The sequence below is a fragment of the Pelodiscus sinensis genome, chromosome 1 (genome assembly GCF_052426305.1).
Source record: "Pelodiscus sinensis isolate ZL-2025 chromosome 1, ASM5242630v1, whole genome shotgun sequence".
NCBI classification, from domain to species: domain Eukaryota; kingdom Metazoa; phylum Chordata; order Testudines; family Trionychidae; genus Pelodiscus; species Pelodiscus sinensis.
This window is the reverse complement of record NC_143052.1, coordinates 303,253,092-303,266,063: the sequence shown is the minus strand read 5'-3', so window position 1 is coordinate 303,266,063 and position 12,972 is coordinate 303,253,092. Positions and strand designations below refer to the sequence as shown.

Here is a 12,972-nt window from a genome sequence, read left to right as displayed (position 1 = left end):
TGCTCAAGCTTGTGCAAGGGGCTGCTTGAAATTGACATTGCAGAGATACATTGTAACAATGCACTGTCAATCCACTAACTCTGCTATGGGAGCCAAGCCCTGTAATTGACTAAGGGCATTGTTACTTACTTAACGCCTGTTCTCTTTAAAACATTGTAACTTTATTCAGCACTCAGAGAATGTTTTAAGCAATACCACCCAGAAACTTTTTGTAACTACAACTCTGAGATATGTAAAGTTATTCTTATACAAAAATATTGTATGGGAAACATTAATTAAGGAATGTATGTAAGAGAGAGAGTGCTTGGATGATGAGTGAATGGTTCTGAGAGGTGCCAGCCTGAGAATACAGCAACAAAGGGCTGAAAAAGGCGTCAGGTGCCAGTGCAACCAAAAGGTGTCAAGTGGAGAAAAGCAAGTACTGAAGGTCCACCCGATGAGATCACCGACAAGCACCTGGCAGCCACCCTGGAGACATCAGCATGATGCAGCAATTTCCATAGACTGGCATAGGAAAAAATTCCTATAAGAACTGGACTAAAAAACTATGGAATCAGAGTCCAAGGTTCTGCTGCCAGCCTACCAGGAGCTTCAGATGCACATCTGATCAGGACTTCGCTCCCCACTACCATCACTTGTGTACAGAATACCTGGCCATTTTTCTGTCACAAGCAACTTCCAGGCTGGTAACTATAACAAATACACAGAACCTGAATAAATGGATGAACGAATGTTTATATGTATAAGGGTTAAGTAGTTAAACAACGTTGTTTGTTTCTATCTTTTCTTTATTTTTTATTATTATCTTTACAATAAACGTGGCTTTTTGCCTTATCCCCCTCATAAGATCCTGCTTCCTTTTATTTGGTATAACACAGATGCCACTGTGCATCATGGGGGATGTGGCCTACTCCTCATGCCATGGCGGATGAAGCTATACACCTGCCACCTGGACTTCAGCAGGGACCAATTTAATACCCACCTAAACAGGGCCTGTATCCACGTGGAATGTGCCGTGCACAGCTGCCATCCACCAGGCCCATCAAATGAGGGTGCACATCTGGGAAGCTCTGAGGGAGAGTTTCTTTGAAAGACCCCACCAACTCTCCCCATGACCCCCCACTAGAGGCCTGTGCCTTGCCCCTCTCTGCCTTTCCCACAACAATCTTTCCCTTCCCCCCTTCCTTGGTATCAATACAGATACCAGTTTTGTGTTGAAAACCAAGAACTTTGTATTTTGTCCATAATAAAAGTAACTAGGGAGGAGCAGGATTCAGAACCTAGAATCATAGAACCATAGAACTGGAAAAGACCTCAGGAGGTCATCAAGTCCAGCCCCCTGCTCTAGGCAGGACCAATCCCAACTAAATCAACCCGGCCAGGGCTTTGTCAAGCCGAGACTTAAACACCTCTAGGGATGGAGACTCCACTACTTCCCTAGATAACCCATTCCAGGGCTTCACTGCCCTCCTAGTGAAATAGTTTTTCCTAATATCCAACTTGGACCTCTCCCACCACAACTTGAGACCATTGCTCCTTGTTCTGCCATCTGTCACTACTGAGAACAGCCTCTCTCCAGCCTCTTTGGAACCTCCCTTCAGGAAGTTGAAGGCTGCTATCAAATCCCCCCTCACTCCTATCTTCTGCAGACTAAACAGACCCAACTCCCTCAGCCTCTCCTCATAAGTCATATGCTCCAGACCCCTAATCATTTTGGTTGCCCTCTGCTGGACTCTCTTCAATGCGTCCACATCCTTTTTGTAGTGGGGGGCCCAGAATTGGACACAATACTCCAGATGTGGCCTCACCAAAGCCGAATAAAGGGGAATAATGACATCTCTGGATCTGCTGGCAATGCTCCTCTTAATGCAACCTAATATGCCATTAGCCTTTTTGGCTACAAGGGAACACTGTTGACTCATATCCAGCTTCTTATCCACTGTATCCCCAGGTCCTTTTCTGCAGAACTACTACTTAACTGGTTGGTCCCCAGCTTGTAACTATGCTTTGGATTCTTCCGTCTTGTTGAACCTCATCAGATTTCTTGTGGCCCAATCCTCCAATTTGTCTAAGTCACTCTGGACCTTATCTCTGCCCTCAAGCGTATCTACTTCTCCCCCTAGCTTAATTTCATCTGCAAACTTGCTGAGGGTGCAATCCATCCCCTCATCCAGGTCATTAATAAAGATATTGAACAAAACCGGTCCTAGAACTGAACCTTGGGGCACTCCGCTAGAAACCAACCACCATCCTGACATTGATCACTACCCGCTGGGCCCGGCCTTCTAGCCATCTTTCTATCCATCTTACCGTCCATTTATCCAATCCACATTCCCTTAACTTGCTGGCAAGAATATTGTGGCAGACGGTATCAAAAGCCTTGCTAAAGTCAAGTATATCACATCCACTGACTTTCCCACGTCCACAGAGCCAGTTACCTCATCATAGAAGCTAATCAGATTGGTCAGGCATGACTTGCCCTTTGTGAATCCATGCTGACTATTCCTAATCAGTTTCCTCTCTTCCAAGTATCTCCAAATGGATTCCTTAAGGATCCCTTCCATGATTTTTCCAGGAACCGAGGTAAGACTGACCGGCCTATAGTTCCCTGGATCGTCCTTCTTCCCTTTTTTGAAGATGGGCACTACATTTGCCTTTTTCCAATCATCCGGGATTTCTCCCGACCTCCACGACTTTTCAAAGATAATGGCCAAAGGCTCCTCAATGACATTTGCCAACTCCTTCGGTACCCTCGGATGCATTAAGTCTGGACCCATGGATTTGTGTACGTTTAGCTTTTCTAAATAGTTCCTAACCTGTTCTTTACCCACCAAGGGCTGTCCATCTTCATCCCATCTTGTGTCATTTAGCGCATTAGTCCGGGAGCCCACCTTGTCCATGAATACAGAGGCAAAGAAAGCATTGAGTACTTCAGCTTTCCCCACATCATCTGTCACTAGGTTAACTCCTTCATCCAGTAGGGGCCGCACACCCTGTCTGATCACTTTCTTATTATTAACATGCCTGTAGAAACCTTTCTTGTTATCCTTCACATCCTTAGCCAATCGCAATTCCATTTCCGCTTTCGCCTTCCTGATAACCCCCCGGCATTCTTGAGCTATACATTTATAGCTCTCCCTGGTCATTTGTCCAAGTTTCCACTTTTTGTAAGCTTCCTTTTTGGGCTTAAGTTTACCAAGGATTTCCCCTGTAAGCCAATCCGGTCTCCTACCATGTTTGCCTCTCTTGCTACGTGTCAGGATGGTTACTTTCTGTGCCTTCAATAAGGCTTCTTTAAAATACTGCCAGCTGTCCTGGACTCCTTTCCCCTTCATGTTAGCATCCCAGGGGATTCTGCCCATCAGGTCTCTGAGGGAGTCAAAATCTGCTTTTTTGAAGTCCAAGGTGTGTATTTTACTACTCTCTTTTCTTCCTTTGGTCAGGATCCTGAAATCTACCATCTCATTATCACTGCCTCCAAGGTTGTCACTCACCTCTACTTCCCCTATTAGTTTCTCCCTGTTTGTGAGCAGACGGTCAAGCTGCGCATGGCCCCTGGTTGGATCCTTCAGCACTTGGGTCAAGAAATTATCCCCAATATTGTCCAAAAACTTCCTGAATTGCCTGTGTACTGCCATATTGGTTTCCCAACAGATGTCAGGGTGATTAAAGTCCCCCACAAGAACCAGGGCCTGAGATCTGGAAGCTTCTCTCAGGTGTCCGAAGAAAGCCTCATCTACCTCATCCACCTGATTCGGTGGCATGTAGCAGACACCAACCACAACATCACTGCTGTTGTTTGCTCCTTTAAACTTAACCCATAGACTCTCAACAGGTTTTTCTCCCTCTTTATACTGGAGTTCAGAGCAGTCACAGTGCTCTCTTACATATAGTGCAACTCCTCCTTTTCTTCCCTGGATAGGGCCAAGGAGGAGGGGGACTCAGGGCTGGGAGTGGTGCGTGGTGCAGCTGGAAGTGCCACCTCAGGTCTCAGGACCTCGGCAACCTCAGGGGGTGGGTGGGGCCTGGGACAACAGGAGAAGCAGGAGCAGGGAGGGCAGTGGGAGCAGCGGGGACAGGGACAGGGACAGGGACAGGAGCTGGGTGTGCCATCATTTCATATATGGTAGCACACATGTTTTGGCTCTGCTGCACCATCTGAGCCCATATTTGGGTCCCATCTAGACTGCAAGCCTCTTTCGAAAGAGCATCTAGACTACAACCGGTACTTTTGAAAAAGCAAGCCACTTTTTCAAAAGAGAGCACCGAGACCGTCTGGATGCTCTCTTTCGAGAAAGCACAGTTTGCAATACATAGTGCCTTTTTCTGAAAGAGCACTTTTGAAAAAAGGCGTTATTCCTCGTAAAACGAGGTTTTCCATAGTTAAAAAACCAGCCATGGTCTTTCGATTTACTTTCAAAAGAACATGGCAGCAGTTTAGATGCAGGGGAAGTTTTTTCAAAAAAAGGCCACTTTTTTTGAAAAAACCCTGTAGTCTAGACACACCCTGGCTACATCTACATTGGCAAGATTTTGCACAAATACTTTTAACGCAAGAGTTTTTGCGTTAAAGTATTTGTGCAAGAAAGCGTCTACCCTGGCATGTACTTTTGTGCAAGAGATGTGCTTTTGCGCAAAAGCATCCGTGCCGGTGTAGACGCTCTCTTGCGCAAGAAAGCTCCGATGGCCATTTTAGCCATCGAGCTTTCTTGCACAAGAAATTCATGTTGCCTGTCTACACTGGCCTCTTGCGCAAGAACACTGTAGGGTAGTTCTTAACCCCACTCCTTCTGCCTGAGGCCCCTCCCCCAACCACTTCCAAAATTTGTGACGTGTCCCCCCTTTCAAAATTATTGCCCACCCCTGCACTAAACCTATGCCCTCAGAAGAGTTAATCTAAGTCCCAGGGGTAAGCCGAGAGCCTCTCCCTCCCTCCCTCTCCTACTCTCCGCAGCACCGTGGGGCTGGAGCTTGAGCAGAGTGTCTTTTTTCCTGTTTTTCAGTTTGGAGGATTTGTGTTTGAGAGGGGTGTTCTGGTTTTCTTTGCTTGCTGATTTTTCTGTGGGTCAATGGGCCCCAACCTAAAAAAGGTTCCCCGTCCTTGCACTAGAGGGCTGCTTGTTTAACTGCAGTTCTTCCTCCTCAGCCACCTTCTTTCTAGGGATGTAGTTGTCTCAGACAGCGGCAGCAAAGGGGGGAGAAGCAGGAGCTTGTGCTGGGGGGAGCCAGCTTAACAGCCAGTTCCCCCCAGCACTGTCTCTGTGATGCCATCAGAGGCACCAGTGCGATGGGGGGCAGGGGAGGCTGCCATGAAGCAGCCTCTGTCTGTAGAGGGTCTCTGCTGGGAGCAGCCTCTGCCCGTAGTGGCTGGGGCTGGCTGTGAACAGGGGCTGCTTTGTGGCAGCAGTCCCTGTCCACAGCGGGTGATGGACCCAGCATGAGCTGGGACTGAGCGAGCCTGGCTCAGTCCCAGCTCGCACAGGGTCCGGGACCTATCCCTGCTGCACCTCTGCAGTTTAAACCTAGTAGGAGCCAGGCTGCCTGTGTGCCCAGCTCTTACTATATTTAAACTGCAGAGCCGCAGCAGCTTTCCCTTTCAGACTAATCGTATAGTTGATAAAAATGTGTAGACTACACAATTAGTGGATTACCCACCTCTTAACATCCTTACTTCTTTCCAACATGTCCTCATTGGCAAGAAGGGGTAAAGATTGGGAAAAATTAAAGCTAGCAGTTCCTCCCTCTGGCAAACCTACTGCAATCTCTTATGACTAATATTAGCCAGTTAGACTGGGACTCCTTTAAGCCTGGCAACAATAGAAGGATTGTAAGGGAATGTGATGGGCTATCAGTGGATTTGCCATTGACACACAAATACCTGCTATTGCACGCTTTCCCCATTTTCTGTCTGAATACCTGGCTCCCTACTTCCCAGAATAGAATGGAGAGCCTCTCTAGCATACTGTGCGTGACTTCACAGCACAAACCTCCTCCCTACCCAACAGCAACACCTTTTTCCCAATACAGCTGCTCTCCTTCAGTGATCATTAGGGACAGCCCAGCTCCCCCATACAAACATTGCTGCTTCATCCTCCATGCTGCATACGTAACTTCTCCCCCCCTTCGTGTTCATCTGCAGAAAAACTACTGCTTCTCCCTCTTTGCTGCCCACCACCCCTTTTGCCCTCATTTCCATAAACATTCTATGCCATCCGTCTTCTGTTCTAGTCCAATCCCTCAATTCGTGCAACTTCAAGTCCTCCCTACTTCCTCCAGGTATGTACCGCAAAATAACTTGGCACTGCCCCCTGCCCAGCATTCCCATTCCTCTCCCTTTACAGGATGCCTCCAGGTGTACACATATGAAGGTAATAGCAGTGCTTAGCACAGGATCTATATTCATTCATCACTAAAAGGTTAATATCTGTACCTGTGGTATTTAGAGGTAGTCAAATGTCTAGGAGCCTCCAGCAACATTTCAGCTCAGACTACTAGACCTTTTGCCTCTAATTGTACAGCAAGTTGGTGTTCAGTTTTTCCTGACCATTTTTAATTTTAATTTTTGTATTTGTACAGTAGCAATTTACAATCTTTTTTCCTTCTCTGTTCCTGAATTAGGTATTTGGCAGCATGGTTGTTTCAAATCCACTACTGCTGCATCTCTCTTGTGAAATTCCTGCATAGCAGAGCTGTCCTGCAAATGCTGGGCTATATCTTAGTGCAGGGGTGTCCAAACTTTTTTCAAAGAGGGCCAGATTTGATGAAGTGAACATGCGTGAGGGCCGACCATTTTGCCTGACATTCTTTGAACCATTAAAATTAAATGCAAATTAACTATTTTATGCAAAGTTTATTGCAAATGGCATACTTTTCATTTCGTCACATGGATGACAAATCTAAACAGGTGTTAAATCACTCTGCCTTTCATATCTGAAGGCCAGATGAAAAAAAAATCCAGGAAGCTGAAATATATGTCAGGAACATTGTAAAGTACATTACATATTATTGGTAATAAAGGTTGTCTGTCAACTTTTAAGTTCAAAAAATATGAACAGAAACATAACACCAAGTATACATGTTGTGTCCAAATATATTTATAACTGATTTAGACCAACTGACATTAACTGAGATTTTACAATGTATTCATCTCAATACATATGGATTCGTTGGGGGCCATAAAAGATAGATATTGCCAAATTACCTGTGGGGCCGTATTAAACCGGAACACGGGCCGCAATTGGCCCCCGGGCCGGACTTTGGACATGCCTGTCTTAGTGTAACCCACACACCTCCTGAGTATAGCTTATGTAGAAGCACATAAGACCACTTACAAAGAGAAAGAATGAGTTTGCTTAGCTGAGAGCCAGCTGGCTTTTAGCTCAAACTGTAGAGGCTCATGCACTAAGCTCCAGAGGTCTCAGTTCCACCTATTATGATTTCATAAGCAGCATTCCCTATTTGAGGCAGCATATACAGGCTCTACAGCGGGTAAATTATACTCCAGCCATGTGGAAAGAAGCAGTGTTCATATACAGTTCCCCCTCCTCCCAGTATGACTGTGGAGAGTCTTATGAAGCTTAGGTCTACATCTTACAAACTCCAGAAACTCTGGATCCCCAAAAAGATAAAAGCAATCATCTTTTGTAAAAACAATTTGTAGTAAAAATAAACAAACAGCATAAAAATCAGGGATTAAAATCTTTCCTTGCCTTCCCTCCCCTTGAAAGTGTTTTCTGAGGTTTTACTAGTACACAGAGCCTTTTTCATAGTGTCCTGTATTTTTTTTATTACCTATAGGTCCTATAAGTCCTAGTCATTGACCAGGACTCCATTGTGCCTAGGCATTGTGTACAAACATAGAACAAAAAAAGACAGTCCCTGTCCCAAAGAGTTTACAATCTAAATATAAGCTGAGCCAAGTGATAGATACAAACTGACGGAGAACTGCAAGGAAATAATGAGACAACATTAGTTAACATGGTCGGCACATCTCTAGCCTCACTGTTGTGTGAGGCTCAGCACCCGCTCTCATACTGGTAGCATGTCTGGGCTAGGGATATTAAAAATCGTTTAATATGATAACCGTGTATCTGCTAAAAATCTGGCCCAGCTTCCAGGGAGGTGGCTGAGCTGTGTCAACAATAATCCAGAAGACACAGTTCAGGACACATCTCAGGCTAATGAGGCCCCCTTGCCAGCAGACAAGGACGCTCTTCTCTCACAGTGGAAAATTGCATCAATTTCCAAGATTTGTTCAATTGGTTGGCAGTGGCACTCCACATAGATATGGAGGTGTCAGAAATCCTATGACTTGACAGATGTACTGCAGTCACCATCCTCAGCTCAGAGCTTTGCTGATCAATGGGGCAATTCTACACCCAGCAAAATCAATATGACAGTCTCCGGCCACAGTAACACCCATTTACAAAAGAACAAATCACAAGTACCATGTCCCCTGTAAGGGCTCAGAATATCTTTTCACCCATCCCACTCCTAATACACGTGGTAGAGGCAAGTGAACCAAAGATCTAGACAATAAGAGTCTAGAATTGCACCTGTGGACAGAGATAATGAGACTGGATACCTTTGGCTGCAAAGTATACACTTCAGCCACACTCCAATTCAGGGTCACAAATTACATCACACTACTTGCTAAATATACGCACAAAAAACTGCAAAACTTACATACTTTATTAAGGATCTCCCAAAGGACAAAATACAGCCATTTCAAACCATCATCACAGAGGTTTGATTGCACACACCGTGCTCGGAGCAGCTTGATACTGTGGATGTAGCTGCTCGAACCACAGCCTCTGCAGTAGTCAAGAGGTGGCCCTCTCGATGCAACACTGCCACATTCCCCAGAGAAATCCAGAGCATGGTGGAAGATTTTTCTTCAACGCCAAGAAGCTCTTTGCAGTGATGACCAACAAAATGCTTCGTTCAATGAAGGATTCTTGAGCCACTCAGCAATCCCTGGGCATGTAGACACCTGCCACGACAAGATGCCAGTATACTTACGAACCATACCAGAGAAGCAGATACTCATGGTACTCTCAACAGCAGAGATCATATGACCACAAACAACACAGAGAGGCCACAGTGTCATCTATCGCTATCGACCTAAGTGCCTCAACTTCCACCCTCAAATAAGAGATCTGAAGGTTTGTTCAAAGGTTTGCAAGATCTCTCCCTCTCTCTAGTGTGCTCAACCCTCCATTTTTCCAAATGCTTTTGCCCCTTCACAATTACCTCTGACAAATAGGCACTGAAGGTCAGATCTGCCTACACCATCCCCTTTCTATGCCCCATAGCCACCACCTTTCCCTGTACCTTTTCAGGGACCCCTCTCATGAATTATTGTTTCATCATGAGGCAGACCATCGTCTCAAGTTGGGGGCTGTAAAACCCAAGCAACATGTCAGGAAAGGGTTTTATTCACACTACTTTTTAATACCCCAAAAAGAACAGAACATGGAGACCAATTCTCAACAGGTTCATAAAGAAAGAAAGGTTCAAAATGCTCACCCTCTCCACAATAATCTGAGTGCTAGAACAGAGGGACTGGTTTTCAGCCCTCATCCTGCAAGATGCTTATTTTCATGTCACCATACACTCCACCACAACACTTCCAAGCCATCACCAGCCTCACAACCTCTTTACGGACTTGCCCTACAAATCATGGCACAACTACTAGGCCATATGGCAGCATGCACATTTGTGGTCAAATATGTGCGACTACACATGCAAGGTCTGCAAAGTTAGCTTGCTACAGTGTACAAGTCACAAAACAGGTACTGATATTACCACTCACAATGCTTCCCAAGGTGAAAGACTCGCTTATCTGGTGAACACATCCCAGAAACCTGTGCTCTGGAATCATCTTCATTCAAGATCCATCTGCACATATTATCACTACCAATGGCTTCCTCACGAAACTGGGAGTACATATGCGACATCACATGGCACAAGATCTCTGGTCCATGACTGAGCAGAATCTACACATAAACATATGGGAACTCTGGGCAGCTAGATACACTTGCTTCCATTTTCTTCCACACATTGGGGCTATGTCTACACTGGCCCCTTTTCCAAAAGGGGCATGCTAATTTTCAACTTCAGAATAGGGAAATCCGCGGGGGATTTAAATATCCCCCGCGGGATTTAAATAAAGATGTCCGCCGCTTTTTTCCGGCTTGGGGAAAAGCCGGAAAAAAGCATCTAGACTGGCCCGATCCTCCGGAATAAAGCCCTATTCCAGAGGATCTCTTATTCCTACTTCCACGAGGTGTACCGGTAGTTCGGAATAGGAAGCGTAGTCCGAACTACCTAGTTCGAGCCCCGTGTAGCCGCGCTGCACGGGGTTCGAACCAGCGGGGTTTTAAAAATGGCGGCTCCCCGCTTATGCAAATGAAGCCCGGGAAATTCAAATCCCGGGCTTCATTTGCAAGTGCGGTATGCCTACATTACCCTCCTAGTTCGAACTAGGAGGGTAGTGTAGACATACCCTAAAGTTCTTCAAGATGGGTGTCTCTGTTGATGCTCCACTACGTGCCCTCCTCCCCACTACTTCAGAGTTCCATGACTCTGTGGTAGAAAGGGACCTGTGGGCTCTGTGTCTCTCATGTGACACTTAAAAATGCCAGATGGGCCCTGTGCACATATGACCCAGTGGGACACTGTTGCGGAAATCGCTGTGTGAAGGTGCAAAAACACACCAACACCTAGAGTGGCGCACCCATTCATCTTGAACCTCAGTTACTGCACAGTTAAGTAACCTTCATGTCTTCAAGAGATGTCCCTGGGGGTGTTCCACATCAGATGACTGTGCCGCTTTCAAATCCTTTCTCCATAGTCTTCAGAGCAATGTCCCTGGGGCCGCGCATGCCCGTCTCAGCCATGCACTCCTAGTGTGCAGGCATTGTATTGTGTGAACCACTTCCCCCTCAATTCCTTATTTACCACCACTGGTCACTGATGGAGCTTGGCAGTGTTCCCCACTTCCATTCTGAATTTTAGGTAAGTAAACCCTGTTTATCTGGTTCTTACCTTTAGTTAGTTAGTTTTTTCCCTTGTTAACAGTCCTTTATTCTAGTTTAAAAAAAATTTTTTTTTCATCCAATTTTTTATTCCCGTGGTTAGATAGTGTTATTCAGCACCATGCCCAGCTCCCTGGAGTTTAAGCTCTGTTCTTCATGTAAGGATTCTATTCCTGTGTCGGACGGACACACTCAATGTGTCTGTTGCCTCAGCAAGACACGTATTTCACAGAAATGTCCTCACTGTGCTAAGCTGAAAGTGAGAGCAAGGCGTGACAGAGCTCAATGCCTCAAGCTGATTTTTACTTGAAAAGTCACTAAGATCAGCCTCAGTTCCAGCTCAGCAGCCCAATAAGTCCCAGGCACAAAAGTATGAAAAAATCTTCAAAGAAATGCACCTCCTCATTACCTCAGAGGCCCCAGCACCTAAACACTGGTCTCCAGCGACTACAGTGCTGACAGTGACTCCAGCACTGCGTCTAAGTACTTAAGATTCACCCTGCATGTTCAGCACCACCATGAAAGTGGGTCACTATAAATCCTGCTCTGAGGCACCAGGCTTCAAATTGCCTGCCTCCAACATCTTGGCACCTTCTGGCACCAAAAACCACTTTGTCAGCACTGCAAAAAGTAGAAGAAAACCCATTTTAAAATGCACGGACATCAGATTCCCATTCCCAAACCATAAAACAATAAAACCTAATGGATCTATCTAAACTTTACCCTACTTACAGATAGTGAAGAGTCTTTTCTTGGGGCGAGACATTTTGTCCCTCCCCCTCAGTAGCTGGAGAGAAACTGCCTGGAGACAAAGGAGGGGAAAAAACAAAAATTCCTTTGTCCCAGTTTGAAATTCCTACCTACATTCCTATTGGCCGACTCTACCTTAACCCCTTAGTCTCTAGGCTGCTGGCCATCTCTCATGATCATGACAGTGACACATTCTTCATTTATGAGCACTGAACAAGTTTGTCATTAAGAATCAAAAGTTGAAGATGGTAATACTCGCCACCTTCATACCAGCGTTGGAAAGAGGTGACTGGTTTTCATCCCTCGACTTGCAAGATGCATATTTTCATATTTCCATCCACCCTGCTCATAGGCAATTTCTTCGATTTTGTTTTAGGGACTCACTATTATAAAGTCCTGCCATTTGGCCTTTCCACAGCTCCAAGAGTTTTTTTCAAAGGTGCTGTCAGTGGTTACGGCATACCCGCAGAAACAAACTGCAATCTTATTTTCTTTCTTTGACAAGTGTCTCCTGAAAGCACGCTCCAAAACTGATGCTCGATGCTCCCTCTCCATCTTAAGACAATCTTCTAGTATCTACAGATAAACAAAAACAAGTCAAATTTGATTCCTACTCAAAAGATTCAGTTTATAGGTGCTTACCTCAACTCCACATGCTCACTCGCTTCCCTTCCTATGGACCGTTTTCAGAAAATCACGTACTTGGTCAGGATGCTGCAGTCCTCTCCCAAAATTAAGGCCCATAACTGCCTTCAACTCTGAGACCATATGACAGCTTGCACCTTTGTGGTAAAAAAATGCTCATTTGCATGAAGTGTCTGCAAGAGTGGCTCAGGACAGTCTACAAGCCCAACATCCACCCAGTATCAAAGTCCCTCATCATCCCACCCACGGTGAAGATGTCTCTTCTCTGGTGGTTGACACACACAAAAAAAATCTGTGTTGTGGCATTTTGTTCCTTACCACAGAACTCTCCATTTCCATGACGATGGATGCATCTCTCTAGGGTTGGGATGCACACTTGCAGCATCACACGGCTCAGTAGGTGTGGTCCAGCAAAGACAGAGGTCTCCACATCAATGTGCTAGAACTGTGGGCAGTAAGATACGCCTGCAAGTGATTCCTCCCTTTAATCAACAACAATCATGTGAGGCTATACATAGACAATGTTTTATATAACTGT

The 12,972-nt window shown here is 45.5% G+C and overlaps 1 protein-coding gene across 8 annotated transcripts; it reads right to left on the bottom strand.

Moving 5' to 3' along the window:
- Window positions 1–1,141: 1,141 nt before the first annotated feature.
- LOC149525774 (uncharacterized) lies at window positions 1,142–12,827 on the bottom strand. Of its 8 annotated transcripts, XM_089775515.1 has the most exons (3): window positions 12,753–12,813; window positions 12,492–12,571; window positions 1,142–12,365 (listed from the first exon to the last, which is right to left on the bottom strand). In XM_089775515.1, the coding sequence occupies exon 3, from the start codon at window positions 3,762–3,764 to the stop codon at window positions 2,337–2,339; it is 1,428 nt and encodes a 475-aa protein (XP_089631641.1). In that variant the 5' UTR covers window positions 3,765–12,365; window positions 12,492–12,571; window positions 12,753–12,813; the 3' UTR covers window positions 1,142–2,336. The 8 variants fall into 8 exon arrangements, with proteins under 8 accessions (XP_089631641.1, XP_089631634.1, XP_089631638.1 ...); XM_089775508.1 differs by having other exon boundaries at window positions 1,142–8,992; window positions 9,815–12,827; XM_089775512.1 differs by having other exon boundaries at window positions 1,142–8,992; window positions 12,060–12,827.
- Window positions 12,828–12,972: the final 145 nt, after the last annotated feature.

What these genes read in the sequence shown, in the direction of transcription:
- LOC149525774 (XM_089775508.1), bottom strand. Translation starts at nt 3,764, where the DNA reads ATGCCACCGAATCAGGTGGATGAGGTAGATGAGGCTTTCTTCGGACAC.